This window comes from Phasianus colchicus, chromosome 25, assembly GCF_987193195.1.
Source record: "Phasianus colchicus chromosome 25, bPhaCol1.hap1.1, whole genome shotgun sequence".
Taxonomy (NCBI): domain Eukaryota; kingdom Metazoa; phylum Chordata; class Aves; order Galliformes; family Phasianidae; genus Phasianus; species Phasianus colchicus.
Window position 1 is genome coordinate 5,793,418 of NC_143460.1, and position 20,666 is coordinate 5,814,083.

The 20,666-nt window shown below is 58.4% G+C and overlaps 2 protein-coding genes and 1 long non-coding RNA gene across 6 annotated transcripts in view; 1 reads left to right on the forward strand and 2 right to left on the reverse strand.

Annotated features, from left to right (window-relative positions):
- The window catches only part of LGR6 (leucine rich repeat containing G protein-coupled receptor 6), an 84,794-nt gene extending 81,438 nt beyond the window's left edge, over window positions 1–3,356 (reverse strand). Inside the window, exon 1 of the mRNA XM_090124653.1 lies at window positions 3,014–3,356. Coding sequence (XP_089980779.1) covers window positions 3,014–3,204 — 191 coding nt within the window. The 5' untranslated portion in view covers window positions 3,205–3,356. The remainder of the gene's footprint in view (window positions 1–3,013) is intronic.
- On the forward strand, window positions 2,644–3,193 carry LOC149915060 (uncharacterized). Its single transcript, XR_016459899.1, has 3 exons — window positions 2,644–2,809; window positions 2,912–3,015; window positions 3,107–3,193. It is a non-coding gene; the product is annotated as an uncharacterized LOC149915060 (long non-coding RNA).
- Window positions 3,357–6,359: 3,003 nt separating the features above from the next.
- The window catches only part of LOC116238717 (receptor-type tyrosine-protein phosphatase V-like), a 28,325-nt gene continuing 14,018 nt past the window's right edge, over window positions 6,360–20,666 (reverse strand). For 2 of the 4 annotated variants that reach the window (XM_090124371.1, XM_031608543.2), the window contains 27 exons: window positions 20,373–20,642; window positions 19,733–20,005; window positions 18,742–19,014; window positions 18,231–18,503; window positions 17,324–17,593; window positions 16,886–17,164; window positions 16,570–16,704; window positions 16,259–16,469; window positions 14,828–14,895; window positions 14,516–14,642; window positions 14,113–14,160; window positions 13,900–13,993; window positions 13,538–13,628; window positions 13,323–13,399; window positions 12,437–12,571; window positions 12,167–12,289; window positions 11,448–11,608; window positions 11,052–11,187; window positions 10,588–10,667; window positions 9,843–9,930; window positions 9,655–9,745; window positions 9,220–9,293; window positions 8,998–9,132; window positions 8,786–8,908; window positions 8,502–8,659; window positions 7,921–8,056; window positions 6,360–6,784 (listed from right to left, as the gene is read on the reverse strand). In XM_090124371.1, the coding sequence (XP_089980497.1) occupies window positions 6,725–6,784; window positions 7,921–8,056; window positions 8,502–8,659; window positions 8,786–8,908; window positions 8,998–9,132; window positions 9,220–9,293; window positions 9,655–9,745; window positions 9,843–9,930; window positions 10,588–10,667; window positions 11,052–11,187; window positions 11,448–11,608; window positions 12,167–12,289; window positions 12,437–12,571; window positions 13,323–13,399; window positions 13,538–13,628; window positions 13,900–13,993; window positions 14,113–14,160; window positions 14,516–14,642; window positions 14,828–14,895; window positions 16,259–16,469; window positions 16,570–16,704; window positions 16,886–17,164; window positions 17,324–17,593; window positions 18,231–18,503; window positions 18,742–19,014; window positions 19,733–20,005; window positions 20,373–20,642 (3,989 nt within the window). In that variant the 3' untranslated portion in view covers window positions 6,360–6,724. The other 2 variants (XM_090124369.1, XM_090124370.1) reach the window with 2 other exon arrangements.

Below are 20,666 nucleotides of genomic sequence, written 5' to 3' on the forward strand. Positions count from 1 at the left end.
GGGAAGTGCCGGGGGTCCCGCAGCCCCACGCAGCCCCCAGGGAAACGCCGTGCTTCCCTCTCCCTCCTCCACCCTCCTGCTGCTCCCTGACCCAGGCAGGTGCAGGGGGGGAGAGGCGTTCGCAGCTCCATCGCTGCCTTTTGGCACCGGAGCCTCTGCCAGAATCAAAGCGCATTTCAAAGCAAACCCTAAACTCCTTTAATCGCCAGCGAGAGCTCCTCCTGCGCAGATCTAAGGGCCATGAGCTCAGTGTTTTCGTTGCCCGGGGCAGATTTATGAGCTTATTCTTTACGGAAGGGAGGGAGAGAGGGGAGGCTGTGGCGTATTGCTTAGCCCGGGGGGCGGGCAGGGAGGAGCGGGGTTGGGGGTGGGACGACTCCACGGGCTTTGGGTGCGAGCGAGGACCGCGATGATGAAGCCCAGAGCGCGGGGAGGACGGACGGCAGCTCCTGCTGTGCTCTGCCAGCCGTGTGCTCGTGCACGTCCGCTCCGTGCTGCCTTCATCAGCGCGCTCCTCATCCCCTACAACCGAGCCGGCAATCCCTGCCAGCTGCGCAGGAGCGGTGTGGGGAGGGCTGACTGTTCCCGTTCCTGCAGAGCCGAGAAGGGGACACTGCTGACAGCCCGCGCCCCAGAAGCCCCGCGGGGAACGGCTCTGCGCCTGGGGACTGAAAACCGGGGAAGTGATGATCTGCAGCACTACGGCCAGCCGGGGGCTCACGGGGCCCAATGAGCCACAGCAGAGCCCCGAATGGGGCCACTGTGAGCACTGTTGGACCCAAACTGTTCTCGCTGATGGTACTGAGAGGCAAAAAAGAGCAGAGCTTGTGAGAGAGGGGCTGGGAGATGGGAAGAAGGGGGGAGACGGGGAGAGCCTCTAAGGACGTGCAGGTTTCCACCTGGTTGGAAATTCAGCCTTCAGTTGTTCCTTTTCTCCCAACTCACCACAAAGAGCCAACTAATCAATATTGACCACCATCAAAAGAACGTGTTTTAGAAAGGCCAGGATTTTTGCCGTAATAATTCTGCAGTCCCACAACATGAACATCAAATGGCTGACAGGTAAACGAGCAGGTGAAAATATGGAAATGGAAACTTCAAAAGGAGAATTTGAGAGAAGTGAAAGCACTGCAATAATCTCTCAATATTTCTTCTATTACATCAACTTATATTCCATCACATTAAGCATTTCCCTCCCAGTGAAACAACGAGTTCCATCCCACCATCCCACCCCATCAGCTCTTGGTGCAGCTCTGGGGCTGAACCTCTGCTGTGCCCCCACTGTTCCGCTCCGTCTCGATGTGGATCCCTGCCTGCAGACCCTCGCACAGCTGCCCCAAATGCCCCTGCAAAGCGAGAAAGGCCCCGAGAGCCCTGCCCCGTTCTGTTAGATGGGGATGAAAGATACGCGAGAGCGATCAGCGCTGTAACGGGGTCGGGTCGTTAAGTGGTATTAGAGACACTCGAAAGGGGTGAGGCGGGCAACAGTGCCGTCCGGGGGCAGCTTCAACCAGCGGAGGTCTGTTTTCATCCCGCACTGCCCTCCCCAGGGCTGTACCGGCTATAGGGGCGGAGGGGCCGGGATGTCCTCCCAGGCAGCTCCCATCCCCCGCGCTCCCACCTCGCTGCCGTCCTGCCCCGTCGGCCCCAGGACAGCCCCCCCCGGCAGCGGAAGGCGGCGCTGCGGCCGCATCCCTCTGCTCTCCGGTGCCTTTGCAGCTCTCGGCTCTCCGGAGCGGCACGGAGATGCGGGGCAGCGCCCGGCCCCGCACGGCGGACGATCCGCTGTCAGCCGCGCCGTCTGTGCGCGGTGCTGGCGGAGGTGGCAGCCGCGGATTCCCCGCCCGCTTCGCACCGAGCGCCGATCAGCGGCGGAGGCTCCGTGTCCCCGCAGCCCCGCAACCCGGGTAACGGGATGGAGGCAGCGGCTGCCCGCGGCTCCCAGCGCGGGGGGAACCTCGTGTGAACAGAGCTGCGCGTTCCGCTCTGCCGTGGGAACACAGCTTGCCTCGCACAGCTCTGCCTTCACGTGATCTATAGTGAAACTCATCCTTTCCTGCCCTGTTCTCTTCCCAGCTGCCCATCTGCACGGTACATAAAGCAATGCCCTCGGGTGAACGGGAGCTCTCGCCGGTCGCGTTTTGCAGAGCCCCTCGTGAACTCGGAGTGCTGAGGAGGACCCGGAGCACCAGGATGCCACACCACCACTTCCTCACACACAGCAGTTTCCATCAGCAGCACACCTGGTTGGGGAAAGCAAGGTCCTTCCCAAGCTGCTGCACTGCATTCTGCTGATAGAAGCACCAAGCATCCTCTCAGGGTGCACCGCTACCCATCGGTGTGTCCCATCCCCATGGTCAAAATGTGGGATTCTTCCCAGCCCACAGGACGCTGTCAGACAGCACTGCTGAGCCCAGCTTTGAGGCTCCCCCAATCCCTATGGGAGTGGAATCCTATGAGGGTATTCATACCAGAGGGGATGGGAGACATTGAGAGCACTGTGAACCTTTAAATCCATCCAGGAAAAGGAAAAAAAATAAAATGGGAGAGCACCTAAAACACCTGTAGGACTTTAATATTGATTTCAAAGAGGCAACTTGGGCACAGCTGATGGCCCAGCTCAACCCTAAAAGCTGTGAGTTATCACACCTGTGGAAGTGTTTGACAGGAGGGATCCCGGAGCAGCTGGCAGTCATTGCGCTGCACCAGCGCTCCGCTGTGCTCTCAGACAATCCCGGTCCGCCCAGCAAAGCAACCCCGGAGCAACGCGTGCGGAACGTCGTGGTGCAAACAGCGGAGGGGCGCGGGGGTAAGGAAGGGGTGAGGGGGGTCTGCCTCTGCTTGGCAGCTCCTGGAGGAACTGCTGCCTTTCTTTATTTTCGGCTGTTTCATTTTTGTTTCCAATTTCCAGAGGAAATGTAATTTGGGTGAAACCTGGCGCAAAGCTCCGAGCCGGAGGGTCCGAGAAAGCGGCGCAAAGGGAGAAAAAAAGAGCAGAGAGGGCTGTACTTACAGGTAGGCGGTCAGCGGGCTCAGGGCGGAGGGCACCTCGGGCAGCCCCAGCTCGGAGCAATCCACCGACAGCACGATGCCGTCCTGCTCGCAGTGACACTGCGCCGGGCACGAGGGCGCAGCGCCCGGCTCCGCCGCTCGGATGTGGGCACAGCACGCCAGCAAAACGCTCCAGAAGATGAAGCGCTCCATCCTTAGCTCGCTGCGAGCAGCGGGGAGCCGAGGGGGATCCACCCCCACCTTGAGAGCTGCACCGACGGGACGCCCCGGGGCGCTCCGTCACCGCGCGCCCGACCTGCGGCAATGGGGAGAGCGGTGGGGATGCAGCCGGGGAAGGGAAGGCATTGTTGGATGATTTTGGTTATTGGGTTTCAAGGGCTGGGCAGGGGCGTGAGGCGCTCCGGTGGGAGGAGTCAAACCTTCTGCTCTTTCCCTCTCTCTCTCTCTACGAGCTGGCAAGAATTTCATTCAAAGGGGGAAGAAAGGGGGGGGAAGGAAAAAAAAAAAAAAAAGAAACCTCAACAAATAAAGCCGTGTTCTTAACTCCGGGAGCAGTGCTTGGTTTGTAAGAGAGATTTTTGTGAGAGAGTGGAGCTGAAGCACCAACAGGGAGGCAGCAGCACCCAACCTGCACTGCAAGCGCTTCGGACTTCGGAACGCTGAAACACAACCCCAGATAACGCTCTGTGTCTGCGCCGGCAGCTGGGAGGTCCGGGTGCAGCCGGGCTGAGCTCGAGCTGCTGCGTGCTGCCCTGCTCCTCTCACCATCCCCATCCGTTCAGCAGGGGCTGGGGGAGCTGCAGGGTGTGAGGCAGTCGGTGCCGTGGGGCTGAGTTCGGTGGGGCGGCTCCAGAGCGCCCTGCGGGGCTGTGGGATGCTGTGATGTTGGAGACGCTCATCGAACCGGGCTGTGAGCTGCAGCCACGCTGCTCCAAGAGGAGCGTCCCTCTGCCGCCCCTCGAGGGGATGGGACACAGGCAGAGGAAGGAGGGACCCCCTTTGGGTGGCTGTGACCCACGAAGTTGCCCCTCTGGCTGTGGCCGTGCTGAGGAAGACGTCATGTTGCTGCTGCACGTGTTGGGAGCCACGTGTCACAGCTGCACATCCTGACAAGGTGCTTTTGCTTCCAGCAATAAAAGTATTTCCTAACTGATGTCCCCATTCTCTCAGGTTAAAAGAGGTGGGAGAGTTATATGGGGTCAAGCTGCAAAGTGGGGGACTTAAAACCTCCAGTGGGGCTGGGGTGTGATCCCTCATCCACAGAGGTCTGTGGGGATCTCTTCCAAAAAGCTCTGCTCCAAATGGAGCTCAGGTTTGGAGCTGATGTACAGACCCTGGTAGAGAGCAGTGCAGGACCTGAAGGGCACTGGGCACAAACAGAGCCTGCACCTCTTTTGGACCTGAGAGCTTTGGTGTGTCCATGGCCAACCTGAGTACGTCCCTCTGGGGTGGAAGTCCCACTTCTCAGCCACTTCTAAGTGCAACTGCTCTGTGCTGTGAGGTGCCCCGGTTACAGGCACCAGAGCTCCACATCCAACTCACTGTGAGGGGATGCATTCCTGCACGGCACACAACCTCTGTGTTGTCCTCTAGTGGCAGCTGTGGGTTGCGAAGATGGATGAGCACAGCTGAGCAGTGAGCTGAGCTGCCTCTGTGCATCCCATCCCTGCCTCTGGGCATCACTTCAGCAGCCCCCAAAGCACCCCAGTCCTCCCACATCACTCCTCCCAGAGCTGGGGACAGTCCCAGGCTGTGACAAAGGTGAGGGTTACTGGGTTATTGGGCTGCGGGCTGCTTGCTGCTGTTCTCAGCAAACCAAGAGCGTGCCTTCTGCCCTGTAGGCAAACTGTGCCCTCTGTTTGTTCCCTGCTATTTCAAGGGCTTGGCACCACCTCAGCTTGGCTGTCAGTCCGTAGTCCCTGCTGCAGCCCATGAGATTTTGGCTGCTCATCACTACTGTCACAACTGAGCCCCACTGGGCTGCACACTGGGACAAGAGGGCCACAGTGCCAGGGATGCTGCAGGAAAATAGGCAGTGCCAGGGCTGGCTGGTAAATGCAAACCCTTGCAAACAAGCAGAGAGCCTTAGAGCTCAGGGTCAGGGGCCTGAAGCCATGGCAAGCTCAGCATGCGTAAGAGCAGGGTATAGAAGCGAGCCTCAGCGTTGGTCCCATTTGACTATCCCAGGAGGAGTTTCCCTTCCAGTTCAGACCATTCCACCCAGTCCTGGTGCTTCCAGGATGAGAGTGGTGCAGTGGCTGATGAGAGAGGATGTTGGAGATCCATGAGCTGCAATTCCTGTGCTGATATGGCTCAAGTGGAGGGGGGAGCGAGCAATGGGGAACCCCACAGCATGCATCCAGCTGGGGCAGCCAGCCCAGAGTATCGTGGTGGTGCTCAGCAGTGTCCCATTATGGTGCTGGGGGAAGATGCTGCAGCTGCTGGGCTCTGTACCTTGGAGGGTCACACAGCATCAGCACCAGCAAGCAGAGGAGCTGTGGGATCCAGGAGCTGTGGTGCCCAGCAGTCACCACGGCCCCGTGGCTGCAGATGTGTGCTTGGGAGTCCTGCCCTCCTCTTGCACAGCAGTGCTAACGCAGCGTGCCCCTGCTATGGGAGCAGGAAGGGCCCAAACAGAAGGGATCCTGCTTGTCTCTGGGGTTCTGGCCTCTGCAGGGGGCTGAAGGAGGAGGTGGGGATTGGATGCTGAAGGACGCGGCACGGGGCAGAGCTTGCTGGGCGGCCCGTGCTGGAGGCTTTGTTTTGTGTTACTGTTTTGTTGTCTCTCTCTCCCACTCTGGGTTTCGTGGCTCTGAGCTGCAGGGCTGGAAAATTATTCATCCCGACCGCAGCTCCCACGACACCCTCTGGAAACAGCTGCAGCTCCAGCAGTGGGTGGGAGGTCGTAAATTCAGCATCGCCACCGCCTCAGCCTCCCTGCAGCTGGGATGTGAAGCACGGAAATGCAGTCGCACTGAACTCACTGAGTGAAACCTGCTGACCAACTTGCAGGACAATTCCCTGCCACGTGCTCGTCCCCTACAAGTCCTTCTGGTCCCTCCAAGCTGTGCTGCAGCTGTCTGCAGGTTCTCCTCGGCTGCCAGCTCTACTGCGATCTCTCTGCGCTGCCAGATGGGGTTGCTCGCTCCTGGACGTCAGGAAGCCCTGCAGACAGCAGCCTCTCCCACTGTGGGTTTCCCTTGCTTCCCCACAGCCTGCAGCCAGCAGCTCCGGCAGCAATGCGCAGCAGGCCGTGCATCAGCTCTTCCTTATGGCGTGTCCCCGTGCAAGGAGACCCACGAGAGCTGTAGGAAGCTCCTGGTGCAGTAAGACAAGTTACAAGGTGCTCTTTCCCAGGGCTGTTTATTGGCTGTACCTAACGCTGATCCATCAGCCCAGACCAAGCTCTGCTCCACCCGCAGCAGTGCTGCAGAGCTCAGCACTCTCCATGCTGGGGCCACCCGCCCTCCACCCAGCACTACAGCTGGGTCAGCATCCCAGGCACCAGTGAGCCCAGAAGGTGAGCAGAGGGGGAGCATCCCACCTCCCACCCCCAGCAAGGCAGAGGAGTGCTGCCTGAGGCTGCCCAGGTGTCCCCATGCTGACAGTGCCAGGTTGGGTCTCCCTCTTGCTGCAGGACTCGTGCTGTGCCAGGAGCCACTCAGTGCTGCCACTCAGAGGGCAGGATGCTGCCGGGAAGCACCAAGGGGCCTCAGGGCTGCTTCTGAGTGATGATGTCCCGGATGCAGGTGTACAGGAACATGTACTGGTCCTAAGGAGGAGAAAGAGGGCTCTGGGGTCAGGGCTCCAGCAGTTTGCCTTATTATTATGCAATTAACCAGCAGGGTGATGGTAAAGCAGGGTTCACTGTCCTAAGTGGTCCATGACTGCTCCGTACCACCAGAACTTCCAGAAAGGAAGCATCAGGCACAGAGCTCACTATACCACCCTCATTTCCTTCTGCTATGATGTTCTGCACAAACTGCTCCAGAAAGCTTCTGGGTTCCAAAACCCCTCAGAGAAGGGCTGGGGGAGGACCAACTCCTGGCAGGGCTCTGGGAAAGGCAAGCTGTGGGGAAGGCAAAGGGCTGAGCTCCATTCACAGAGCCCAGGGGCAGGGCAGCTGCTGTGGGTCGCAGCGCCACGGGAGCCAAAAAGAGGGTTGTGGGTTGTAGACCCGACAGAGGGGCCCCCGAGCAGCTTGATGATGTGCTGGCTGAGCTGCAAGGCATGAGGAGCCTCTCCCTCCCCAGCAGCAGTGGGCTCAGCCCCGCTGCATGGCCAGGGAAGCCACAGAGCCCACAGTGGCTGCAGTTTTTCTATGAGCCTGTTCTGGTTGAGTAATCTGCAGTGACAACCTGGAGCACAGCCCTGGGGACGTGTGCTTCAATATCCAGTGGTTACCCATAGCAACAACTCAAAAGTTCATCCTCACCCCTGTGTGGTTATTAAACCAAACCCATGTGACCCCACCGGGGATGAAGGCAGCATCCCACTGATGGAAGATGCTGGCAGCCACAAAGCATGGGGTTGGGGTTCCAGCCCTGTTTCCCCTTTGCTGCCAGCACGGAGCATTGCCTGCAGCAAGGTGGGGAGGCAGCAGAGCTGCACTCGCTCCGAGGGGCAGAAGCTTTGTGCATTTATGGGTGCACTGTGTCTGTTTCAGCGAGAGCACTGCTGAATACAGTGCTCTCTGTGGAGCTCTGGTGTGGGGCAGCAGAGGTGGTTTTTGCAGGCAGCCCTGCAGCTGGGAAGCCCCAGAGAAATCTGCCCCAGCTCTCCTGTCCTCTGCAGGGAGGGGTTACAGGGATGCAGCATCAGCACAGCAAATGGAAGCTCTGCCAGAAGGGGTCTGAGGTAGCAGCACCCATCAGAAGCACACACCAGTGTCCCCTGCTGCCCGCCTACCAGTGTGGGGGTCATGAGGCAGCAGCTTCTCATCAGCTGGAGGGTCACCCCATAGACATCCACAGTCCTCTCTGTTTTCAGCTGGTGCAGCAGGCAATCCAGGGCGATCAGTGTCCCCATCTGGTTCTCACCACCACTGCAAAGGACAGGGGCAGGGGTCACTGACACCAGGCCAGGCTGAGCTGGGTCTGTGAGCACTGCACTGACCAGAGGTATGAGAGCCACAAGTGCCATCAAAGAAACCTGGAGGCACAGCCAATCTGCCCCACCAAGCAACAGGGAGATGTGTGGCACCCAGGGACGTGGTTAGTGGGCATGGTAGGAAAGGGATGAATGGTCTTAGAGGTCTCTTCCAACCTTTATGACTCCATGCTATGAGAGAGCATGGTGGGGTGAGATGACAGTTGGATTTCATGACCTTAGAGGCTTTTTCCAGCCTTAATGATTCTATGATACTCTCCACATATCTCAAACTCCTCAGGCCGTTGGTGGGGCAGAGCCTTACTGGTGGAACTGGAAGATCTTCAGGGCCCTTCCAACCCAACTGTTCTATGATCCTATGACTCTATGGCCCCATGTACCTGCAGTGCAGAAGGAGAGGGCTGGCTCTCTTCCTGCTGGGCACGCACCGCCTGACGGCACTGAGGAGCTCCACCAGGCTCTCGACATTTGGCTGCTCCTTGGTGCTCCACAGCCTGTACAGGAACTGCTGCACCTGCCTCTCCTTTCCTTTCTTCTCCTGGGGAGACACAGAGCTGACATGGCTGACGGGGATGGCTGAGTTTGGATACAGCTCAGCCACGTCTCCACACACCTTTCAGCCCATGCCCCTCCAACACCCCAAAACGGCCCCACAGAGACATACATGCTTCACTTTGAGCTGGATACACCTCCAGCCTGAGGCAGGCTTCTCCGTGCCGCACTGGATGGTCAGCAGCTTTGTGCAGAGAGAGCCTCCTTCCAGCGGCCAGCACATGTCATGTGGGACCTGTGCACAGCAGCAGGTTTGGTTCATGCTGATGGAGGACATCACAGCACAGCAGTAGCTCCACCAGGGAGCAGCAGGCAGTGCCTTACCTCCCCCATCTCCTGCCACGGCAGCAGCGTCAGGATGGTGTGAATGTCCTGCTCCCACACCAGTGTCCAGAAGTCCTCCATGGTCAGCTTGTCAGGCCCCTGCACAGCCAGATAGTCTCTGCTGGAGCTGCAGCCCTGGGTGGGGAATGAGAACGTCACCCTCTGGTGAGGGCAGCACAGGAACCCGGGCGGGGGGTGGGCATCGCTGCGGGGGCGACTCACCGGGACACGCCACACCTGCAGACCTGAGAAAGGGCCTTGGTCCAGCAGGGAAAACTTCACTCTGGAGCGATCATCTGCAAAACAGGTGGGACACAGAGTGAGCTGGGGCCACCTTCACGGGACTTTTTTCCCCTTATACTGATTTGGAATATCCTACGTCTTCCAAATTGTCCCTGTTGCCTCTCGTCCTTCCATGGCGCACACCTCAGAAGGCTGCCTCCTCTCAGCACCACAGAGCTTCCCAGCAGTCATAAGAGCTTCCTTTTGCCTTCTCAAACAAACCCACCCACTGGGCGCCATGCAGCACACACTCTCAGTCCCCAGCCACCCCAGAGCCACCTGGTGGACTCACTCCCCTGTATCCAAGCACGTTTTGCACTGCGTGGCTCTGGCCCAGCACGGTGGGAAGGGGATGTGAGGTGTCACAGCACTTACAAGGCAGGATGCTGGATGAGGGCCGTGTTTGCTGGGTGCCCAATGATGGTGTAGCAGAGCTGGTTTCCTCCTTAGCAACCTCCAGGAGGGTCTGCCAGAGCGAAAGACAGCGGTGAAAGCCGTGAGCAGAGCAGGCCAAGGAGAGAGGAGGGACCGGCAGTGCTCCCTGCTGTCTGGGGAGCTCTCACCTCGTACTCCCTCAGGAAGCCCATGTTGGACTTGGCTGAGTTCTGGGAGTAGTGCTGTGCAAAGCTTTTCAGTGGGATGGGGCAGGACCTGGGGAGAGAGGCTGGTGGTGAGGGTGAGGGTGAACAAATGCAGAAGCATCCAGGTTGTGTCTGCAGGAGCTGAGCAGGGCTGTGGGCAGACCATAGTGGGGCTCGTGCAGCTCCCCAGCCCAACTCTGCAGCCCTAACCCTCATCCTAACCCATTCCCAAGATGCAGCATGGGCAAAGGCATCCTGTTTTGAAGGAAGGAGAATTTGGCCGTACAGATAGGTGTGAGACCTCCAGAAGTACACTCAGAGATGACAAGGTACGTGGGCAAAGCCTGACCTGCTCCCTCCTCTTGGCCTCTGTAAGAAGGGACATCCAGAAGCCCAGCTGCCACAAGCCCCCCCAGCTGGAACCCATCTCTGGTGCATCCCACAGGCTGGGAAATCCCAGGCTGATATCCATGCCTGCCCCAGGAGAGCTCTGCAGCAATTTGGTGTTGGCATTGCCCAGAAAAATGACACTGAGGAGGGGAGGACTGTTCTGGATTGAGCTCCCTGTGCTGCAGGGAACAACCAGCCCCAGGCTGACCCCTCTTAAAGCAGCAGGTAGGACAGCTGCTGGGTCACCCTGTTCTCCTATCCTGGGATCCCAGCTCGCTGTCTGCAGGGCCATGGGGCAGAGTGGAGAGGGGGCAGGAGAAACACAGCAGGCCCTTACGTCTCTGTCCCTGATAAACCCAGGAGTGGTTCCTCCAGGATCTTGTCCAGGATACAGCTGTGCAGGAAAATATACTGGGACTGGAAGGCAAAGGCAGACAGCAATGTAGAGCAATCCTGCACCGTGCAGATAGTGAGAAGGGGGGTATGGCACTGCCTAGGGGGCAGGGTGTGTCCGATATTCATGCCCCCCACACTCATACCCCACAGCCTTGGTTAGCCCAATCTCAGAGCTCCTGCATCCCTCCCCTGGGCATGTCATGAAGGGCAGTAATGACTCCTTGACCCAACCTGGGGGAGAGGGATCATCAGCTGGGAGGGGACACCACAGACCAGTGACCTGGTGTGGGCAAGAACTGCCTGTGAAAGCTCTGATCCTGTTGCTATGTGCTCTTGGGCATCCGCCTGCCAGCCCTGCAGGCTTTTGTCCCAGTGGGGCTGGGGAAGAGGGAGCAGAGATCTTACCAACGTCTGGATCATCTGGTAGCGGTTCATCCGCAGCGTGTAGACCACACCAAACATGTCCACCACCTTCTCCTGCTTCATCTGCTGCAGCAGCCGGTCCAGAGCAATGAAGGTCCCACTGCGGCCCACCCCAGCACTGAGGGCACAGTTGGAACACTGCCTGACCCTGTGTCCCCTCCTGGACACATCCCCCCATGCTGTGCCATGGGGCTCCTGCCCCAGCGTGACTGAGGGCTGAGCATCCCCAGATCCCCATCCCCTGGGACAGCTGTCAGGCTGGGGACATGCAATCCCCAGTTTGCAAGGAAGGAGACTCCACAGACCCTCAGTGCCCTCGGATGTTGTTTTCCCCCCTGCACCCTCTCCCACCTATTGCCCCGCAGAGCAGCGCCTTGCCTGCAGTGCACCAGGGTCGGCCCAGCATCCTTGGTGCTCTGGATGTGCTCCCGGACCAGTTCCCTGAAGGCCAGAATGGATGTTGTGGACTCTGGGATCCCATGGTCAGGCCATGCAGTGTAGTGCAGGTGGGACACGTGCCGTTCTGCCCGGAGCCCCTCCTGCAGGGGGTACATTGGTTATCAGTGTGCATGGATGTGCATGCACCCCGCAGCTCCAGGAGCACACAGGGACCCTGGGACACCCAACTCCAGCCAGGGCCAGTCCACCCCACCTGTCACATTACTGCATCCCTGCAGCAGCAGGGCACGTCCCATAGCAGGAACATAGCAAAGCAACAGAAAGGAGAGAGAAAGGACGAATAAGAGGGGTGACGTGTTGGATGTGTCTGTGATACTAAGTTTGAGGCAGAAATAATTGGAGTGGGTTGTCCAGAGAGGTGGTGGTAACCCATCCCTGCAGACCTCCAAGGTCAGGGCAGGGGCTCTGAGCACTGCTGGAGCTGTGGGTGCCCCTGTAAGGCAGAGAGTGGGACCAGGCAGCCTTCAAAGGTCCCTCCCAATTCAAACCATTCCATGACTATGAGATGGATGTCTCCTCTGAGGACTGGGTCTTCTTTGAACCCTGTTGCAGGCAGAGACTGCAGCACCACCACCAAGGAGAAAAACCAATTCACTGCAAACTCACAGCCCTTGATGGGTCCCCGGATCCTCACTTACATGGCACAGCTTGAACTCACGCATGGTCCACTCCTCAGCACTGCTCTGGGACAGCAGGTGAACCCGGAGCTGCCCGTAGGAGATGGGGGCAGCTTCAGACGGCCAGTAGTGATCACAGAGAACCTGGGACACAGGCAGGACAGGGTCACGGGGGCTGCCTCACCCAGGGTGACCTCACACCTCCCTGGGCAGCGTGCACAAACCCAGCTTGCGCTCAGGGTGCAGGCTGGGCTGGGGCTGGTGTGTCCACATCCAGCAGCACAGACGTACCCGCCCGTTCTCCATGCACACCGTCAGCATGATGATGTTGCAGACGTTCTGCTCCCACACCAGCCTCCAGAAGTCCTCGATGGTTTTCTTCAGGGGCCCTTGGGTGACAATGAACTCCTGCGGGGATGTGTAGCCCTGAACAAGAGCCAGAGAGGAGCAGTTGGCAAGTGGTTGAGGCAGGTGGGTCCTGCCCTGGGACAGCCAGGCCCTGCTCTGCCCTACAGATGGAGAAGTACCCTTTGTCCTCGGCCCATGTGGGCAGAGTTTCCTGGGCAGCTGACTTTGCAAGAAGCCGATTTCATAGGAACCGAGTGCTGCTCAGCACGTGCTCTGCATTTTTGGAATAAGGAATGGCAGCCCGCTTCCCCCCAAGCAGTTCCTCATTCAGCCTAACCAGGGAAAGACAGCACCAGGTCTCTCTCCAGCTCCTTGCTCATTGCTGGAGGTGAGGTGAGCATGCAGGGTCCCAGCCTCCTCCAGCTGTCCCTCAGGCACACACGTGCCCTGTGTTCCCGTGTGCCCCGCTGTTACCTGGGAACAGCTCCGGGGTGGGGGATGCGGGCACAGCTCCGGGGTGCTTCAAATGCAGCTGCACAGAGCAGAAGGAGAAAGAGCAGACAGAGACAGGGCAGCAAGCTGAGAGAGGATGGAAAGAGGACAGCGCTGAAGAAGAAAGAAGAAAGCCCTGCTGGTCTCCTCAGGCTCACTCCTCTACATTCACAGCACTCGCCATCAAGCAGTCTATCAACCTCTGCTAAAAGGCACCCCAGCACCTCGCCGCTGCCAGCTGTGGTCCCAGCAGCAGCTCCTGCCCACAGCCCTCACAGCCTCCATCCTGGGGTCCTTTGGCCATGTTGCTATGTGGGGAAGGTGGCTGGGCACTCACAGGCACAAAGTTGGCATTGATGTAGTCCGAGTGCAGGTCGTCCCCCAGTTGGCTCAACCTGACCCGAGAGTGATCGTCTGAAAGAGATCAGATGTGTGAAACTGCAGGTGTGTACACACTTCTTCTCCCAGGAGAGGAGCCAGGCTGCCTGGCGAGCCCACCGCGGGGCACTGCAGCACAGATCACAGCCCGTGGGGGGAGCACGGAGCACTTACAGGGCAGCACGTGTGGGTATCTGTTCTTGGAGACGTTGGCTGGTAGCTCAGCCCCCACCTTCAGCTGCTCCTTCCCAACCTCCTTCAGCTCCTGTGGGACAAGGGAGAAGCCACGTCCAAGCATCAGGGAGCTGCCAGCACACTGCCAATGGCTGTCTGGTGGTTCATGAGGCCGGGGAAGGGCTCACCCCTGCACAGGGAACTGCTCCACCATTTACCCAGCATTGCCACTGGTACCCAGTTTGAGCCATTGGTGGCTGCTCAGCAACTGGGTCATGGCAACTTCCTTTGACCCAGGCTGGATTGGAATTAGCTATTTAGGGGGAAATCCAGCCTCATCTTTTGCAAGAGTCCCATCTCACCTCAAACTCCTGAAAAAAAGCGTGGCTACCACTTGCTGTCTTCATCTCATAGTACTGCTTGAAGTTCTGTATGGGGATCGGCCGGTGGACATTTCTGCATGAAATGAAGTCCAGAAGAAAAGCTGCCTCAGCTGCTGGGAGGTGAGGGCAGCAGAGCCCAGTGCTGAGCAAAGAGGCAGGCAGAGAGGGAAGAGCCCAACGAGCAGCACCCACCTCAAGCTGTAGGTCACCATTTCCTGGGGCAGGCTGCTCTTCTGTGTCCTGGAAGCAAAACGTGGGAGCTGTTGCTGATGCTGTCAGAGTGCTGTGTTTTGTTGGCCCACGGAGCACCACGAGCATCAGGCACACAGCCCAGCACACATGCAATTAACCATGAATTAACCATGGGTAGCTGACCTTCGCATGGTGCTTTTGCAGTCATAGAATATCTTACTGGAAGGGACCCATACGGATCATTGAGTTCAACTGGTGGCTTCACACAGGACCACCCAAAAATCAGACCAGGGGTGTCCTGGTTGGCCAGAAGTTCCCTTTATGCCCTCTCCCCACAGCCTGGTTGGGTCTTGCTTGAGATTTTCAGCTGAGACCCATTGGGTGGGAGATGATCCATCCTCACCTCCTCGCTCTGAGCTGCTTCCAGTAGACCAAAGCAAAAATAGCAGCCAATGTCAAGAGAAACCCCACGACGATTCCAGCTATTATTGGCACTGGGAGCGGAGCTGTGTCCATGCTATCTCCAGCAGCTGGAATCAGAAAGAATGGACAGAAGTAGGAGCCAGCACGTGAGTAGGTTTTCTCCATTTATTACATTTACTACAGCCCATGAGCTCCCTCTGGCTTGCTATTAGCTAACTGCTAATAATCTCTAACCTGCGTAGCCAGGTAAGGAAGATGAGACAGCAGCTGGGAGATAACATCCCCATCTTACCCGAGAATGTGGTGAATGACACTGCAGGGGTGACAGGGTCGTACTTGGTGAAGGCAGCGATGCTGAACCTAGGGCAGAGCAGAGCACAGTGCCCATGCACTGAGAGCCAGCAGAACTGGGACTGTGGCAAGGGGGGCTGAGCCCCACACAGACCCTTCCCTGTGCCCAAAGAGATGCCGGGGCATCCCGTTCCCCGTGGAGATCTGCCCTCCTTCCTCCTCCAACAGGGAGCCCTCCCAGCTCCCTGCAGAGCCAGCTTCCTTCTCAGGTAGGTGCCCTACACACAATGCAGCATCTCTAAATGCACCTCTGGATTTTAGCAGCTGAGTTTGTGGGACGCAGGGTGAGCATCCTCTGGCAGCACCCCAAACCCAATGCTGGGAGCAAATGGAGCCACGGAATGAGATAAGGGTTTGTGGATAAATAGCTCAGAGATAGGAAACAAGCATTGGCTGTCAGAGGAATGAGCAGCCAGGGACATCTGATTTGCCCCTGCTGCTAACGATTAACTAGAAAAACCACAGTTGATTGAGGATATCTGTTCTTCAGGGCAGCCAAAATGAAAGCTAGCTGTGATGAGGTGCAAAAGGATCTTCTGGCCCTGAAAATCCAAACTGTTCTAAGTGCATGCTATTCAACCATGGGTGGTGTAATGACACGGTGCCTTAAATGCCTCCTCATAGAAAGCTGATGATAGACTGCAGGGGAGCACTGGGGAGCACTGAGTGTGTACTGGCTGGAGCCTGGGACAATATCTGGGGGTCAGAGGGGTGTCCTGCTGTGTTTGGCACTGCTCTGAGGCAGTGCACTTAAGGCAAATCCCTGACTCACAGCAGAGCTGGAGCAGAAATCCGGATCCGAGGCTGCAAGTGTTAAGCAGCAAGGGTTGGCAATGAGGAACAGCTGGGCTGCAAGGGCAGCCAGTGTCAGAGCTCCTGGATCAGCTGGATGCTCCCCTGTGCCAGTGTGTCTGATGACCATGGGATGGCAGTGCATCACAGTGCAGTTGTACTGCTGGGCCTGACAGCAGGGTGCCTCGGGAGAGCAGTGAACACTGCCAGCCTCCACGATCCTGCTCTGCGGGTGGGATTTCCAAGGGAATGGTTCTCTTGAGCTCCCAGAGCTCTCATGACAGCCATCCTTGCTGTTAGTTCCTTTAGAATGGAGAGCCACAGTCCTCTAGATTCTGGAGGTCCCCTTTGTCAGAGGGGTGCTTGGGGATATGGCCCCTATTGACAAAGGACTGACTGAAGAAATGATTCTTTGTTCACAACCTCCCCTTTCACTCCTTACCCACCGACACAAACATTCCCTTCTTCTGCCCACGTGGCAGAGGGAGCCCTGGGGGTCGGCTATAGGGCAGGGTGGGCGTGCAGCCACCTCACAGGGACCCTCCTGCAGCCCCTCAGGACGGAGGCTGGCATCTCTCACCTGTACTGCTCGTTGGCTTTCAGCTTGCCATTGCACATCGCCCGGGTCCGGCCGCACTCCTCTGTCCCCACGGGCACTCGCCAGGTTTCGGGGGATCGGGTGGAGCTCGGGTGGAAGGGGTTGGGGATGAGCACAGCCAGGTAGGAATCCTCCGTGCCGTAATAATGGTCGTACCATGTGCTGGACATGATGTCCTGGGTGGGCCTCAGCACTGCAGGGCAATGCACAAGGTGATGGTGGCGAAGTGATGTCTGGGGGACCCACATCCCTTTGGGGAGCTGCTGCAATTCGGGACACGCGGGGCCACTTACGTGAGTCATTCGTGGTAGCAACGACTCCATAGTACTCGATTTGGCCATTCTCCTCGCTGAACAGGTCAGATGAAATGATGACGATGGAGCTGGCCTCTACCTGGAAGACTTCTGCTCGCAGGGGTGGGGGGAGGGCTGCAAGAGGAACCAGCGAGCACAGCCTGTTAGCACATCCCTGCTCCCACAGCACTGCTCCCAGCATCACCGCCCAGAGCGCTGCCAGGACTGCTCTGAGCTCAAGACGGAACAGTTCCTGGGTCTAATCAGCAATGCTGGCTGTCTTCTGCTGGGTGTGTGGGGAAGAAGGGGGACTCACCCTCTGCTGTTGTGTTGCAGAGCAGGGTGACAGCCGGGCTCCTCATGGCATTGATGCCCACAGTGCGCACAGCAATTCGGTACGAGGAGTTTGGCTGCAGCCCCTCCAGGCTGGCCTGGCTCATGAGAACGCTCACAGAGTGCTTGGGGGTGGGAGGGCTGTCCGAGAGCCCCTCTGTCACCACCTCGTAGGCCTCCACATCTCCAGGAGAGCTGCTCCAGTTCACAAAAAGGCTCCTCAACTCCGGTAGGCATCGCACATCCTCCACCGGGTTTGGCTCTTTGAATGAGACACCCAGGGATATGAGAGGTGGGCTCACCTTACTGATGGGGTTTCCTTATCTCCCACCAAGAAACCTGCACCCCACTGCTGAACCCAAAGTGTGATCCACCCCACCCTGTGTTTCACACCCCCCAGCCCCAAGCTGTGCATACCCACCCATAGCCACCGCCAAGGGCTTGGTGCTGCTCCAATAGGGCCCGGCCACGCAGCTCAGGGACACGGAGTAGTTCCTGCCTGGGGTCAGCCCGTGCAGGAGGTGCTGGAACTGCCCCTTGGTGAGAGCGTGCTGCCGTGGCACTGAGCCGTTCCGGGGGTCCCGCAGCCACAGCTGGCAGTCATCCTGCTGGCCAGGGGTGCTGCCCCAGGAGATGAGCACTGTGCTGTCCCCCTCTGCCACCGCAGAGAGATTTTGGGGAACCGAGGGGGCTGCAAGGGAAACCACAGCGGGGCGGTTACTGGGACAGCAGGCACTCTCTTGTGCTCTGCGGAGATGTAAGCAGAAGATGGGTAATATGCAGGGAAGCTTCGTATGCTCAGTGATAACACTGCTGGCTGACACTGTGAGAAATGGCCTTTAAATGGCAATGGGAGGACATGCAGATGATGAACATGAGCAGATGGCTTCCTCCTGCCAATTAGCAAGTTTCGTTAGCGACCTGCCTGAAGGGCTCTGCACATGACTCCCAGTACCCTGCAGGGCTGGCTGAGCGTGGGAGCAGAGACCTCTGGATCCCCCAAGCAAAGCGCAGGGACTGTGGGGATAAGCACATGAAAAGACTTATTGTGCTTATCTGCCATTTCCACATTCCTGAAAATTACAAAAAAAAAAAAAAGCCCAGCTTCCCCATATTTCCCATGCCGGGAATTTTCTGAGTGCCTGGGAGCAAGGCAGTGGGGGTGGAGGGGTACCCAAGGGCAATGTATTGCCTGCTCTCCTCCATGACCCCCAGAGCACGATCCCTGTGCTGCAGCTTCCAGGCAATATCCCCAACCCCTTCCCTGCCCCTTTTCCCCCACCCCAGCACACTGAGCCTCACGCAGCCCTGCAGCCCCCACTGCTCACTCGTCCAATCGCTGATGTTCCCCGCGGAGGCTGCATAGGGCCCTGCCACAGACATCACCTCCAGCAGGTATTTGTGTCCCGGATCCAGGCCAGAAAAGGTGAACTTGCTGATGCCTTTCCCAACAGATGTGCTGGCTGCCAACACACCCGACCCCGAGTGGTACAGGAGCAGCCTGTAACCGTCATGTCCCTGCGGTTCGGCTCTCCAGGACACACTCAGCCTGTTGGGGTACCCTTGGTTTGTCATCTGCACGTTACGGGGTGCCAGGGGATCTGCAGAGACAAAGATGGGCATCGTGTGTCAATGCAAGACTGAGGACGTGGCTCAGGCATCCCAGCAGTGTCAGGACGGGATGCACTGCGTGAGATGGGGCATTTCCTTGTGCTCAGCACCACAGCATCACTGAGCCCTGGGGTGTGGGCTCAGAGTCTGCCATAAGCATCAGTGGGGCCACATCCTTTGCTGTGACCCACACTCAGCCAAGGCAAAACTCCAAAGCCAGCTACTCACATGTCCAGTTGCTGACATTCCCCGCAGGTGTCTGGTAGGACCCAGCTATGGAGGCCACCTCCAGTGAGTATTTGCTTCCTGGGGCCAGCCCCGTGAAGGTGATGTTGTGGGTGTCTCTCCCAGCTGAGGCGGTGGCTGCCGTGGTGCCCAGCATGGCATGGTACAGGGTCAGCATGTAGCCATCGTGCCCCCCGGCTGCAGCCCCCCAGGACGCGCTCAGCCTGTCGGGGTGCCCGGTGCTCAGCAGGCGCACGGCAGTTGGGGCCAGCGGGCCTGGGGGGCACAAGACCTGACGTTAGGGACCAGACATCAGGCAGAAGGTGCTTAGTAGGTCACCACACAGCAGGACCAGCGCTCCCCGAGGGCTGGAATGTGCAGTGCCACTCTGCAACACTCCCAGCTCTCCTCGTTTCCATCCCCTTCCCACCTGTGGCCCTCATTCCATCCAGCTCCCACTCTCACCCTGCTCTCTGTGCCCACCTGCCAGCGTTTGCCACAGCTGTGGGTACCCAACCTCCAATAGAATTGGCATAGGACTAATCCAAACCCTGCCCAGCCCTAAAACCTTTCTGGGTGAGCAGAGGGGCTGATCAGTGCACCTCCAGAGCAGAGATTTGTTCTAGGAGGAAGAGGGATCAGCCTCTTCTACTGCACCAATTTGCAGAGCCTTATGGTAACATGGTTTCTGTCTGCAAGAGGAGCTCAGCAAGAGTGCATACAAATCCTTGGAGGTGCAGGGAGATGCGGCTGCTTGGGCAGGGGGATATGGCCATGTGGGCACAGCTGGGGAACCCTGAGTGTCACCAGCACATACTTGTGCAGTCCTACAGAGCAGAACATCCACGTGCCCATGAGTTCAGCAGTGTGCCCATGCACCAACCACTGCACAGTGCACCCATCCACACCTCCAAAGGCACCAGGGCCCCCGTAAACTCTCCCTCTGGTGCAAACCTCCCACCCCTCTGCCGGGGAAATTCCTCTGGGCACTCACATGTCCAACTACTGACATTGGGTGCTGCTGTCTGGTATGGTCCAGCCGTGGCACTGACCTCCAGGGAGTACTCGTACCCTGGGGCCAGCCCCGTGAAGGTGATGTTGTGGGTGTCTCTCCCAGCTGAGGCGGTGGCTGCCATGGTGCCCAGCATGGCATGGTACAGGGTCAGCATGTAGCCATCGTGCCCCCCGGCTGCAGCCCCCCAGGACGCGCTCAGCCTGTCGGGGTGCCCGGTGCTCAGCAGGCGCACGGCAGTTGGGGGCAGCGGGCCTGGGGAGGAGACAGGAGTCACTGCCAGGAGCCGTGCCTGGGCTGATGGGGGGGAGACCATACAATCATACAACCCTTAAGGTTGGAAAACTCTTCTAAGATCACCAATCCAACCCCAACCCACCCCACCATGTCCACTGACCACCTCCCTCAGTGCCACATCTCCGCAGCTCTGAGCACCTCCAGGGATGGTGACCCCACCCCCTCCCTGGGCTGCTGTGCCAGTGCCTGACTGCTCTTCCTGAGAAGAAATTTCTCCTTATATCCAGGCAATATAATTATGTGGGTGGGAGAGGAAGGCAGAATGGCCTCTGAATCAAACTGGGAATGGTGGAGGACACGGCTGCAAGAAGAGCACCGTACTCACGTGTGCAGTGGGTGAGGTTGGGGGTGCTGGCATGGTAGGGCCCAGCTGCAGCTCTCACTGCCACGCTGTAGCGGGTGCCGGGGTTCAGGCTGTGGAAGATGTGACTCCTGGCACCCCCAGCCAGCACCACATGTCCAACACGGCGGCCGGAGGCTGCGTCATACAGCTGTGCCACGTAACTCTCTGCTCCTCGCCCCACAGCTGCCCAGGATGCCCGCAGTGCTGAGGCTGAGGGGCTGCTCAGGGTGAGGTTGGCAGGGGCCAAGGGATCTGGAAAGCAAGAGGGAGAGAGTC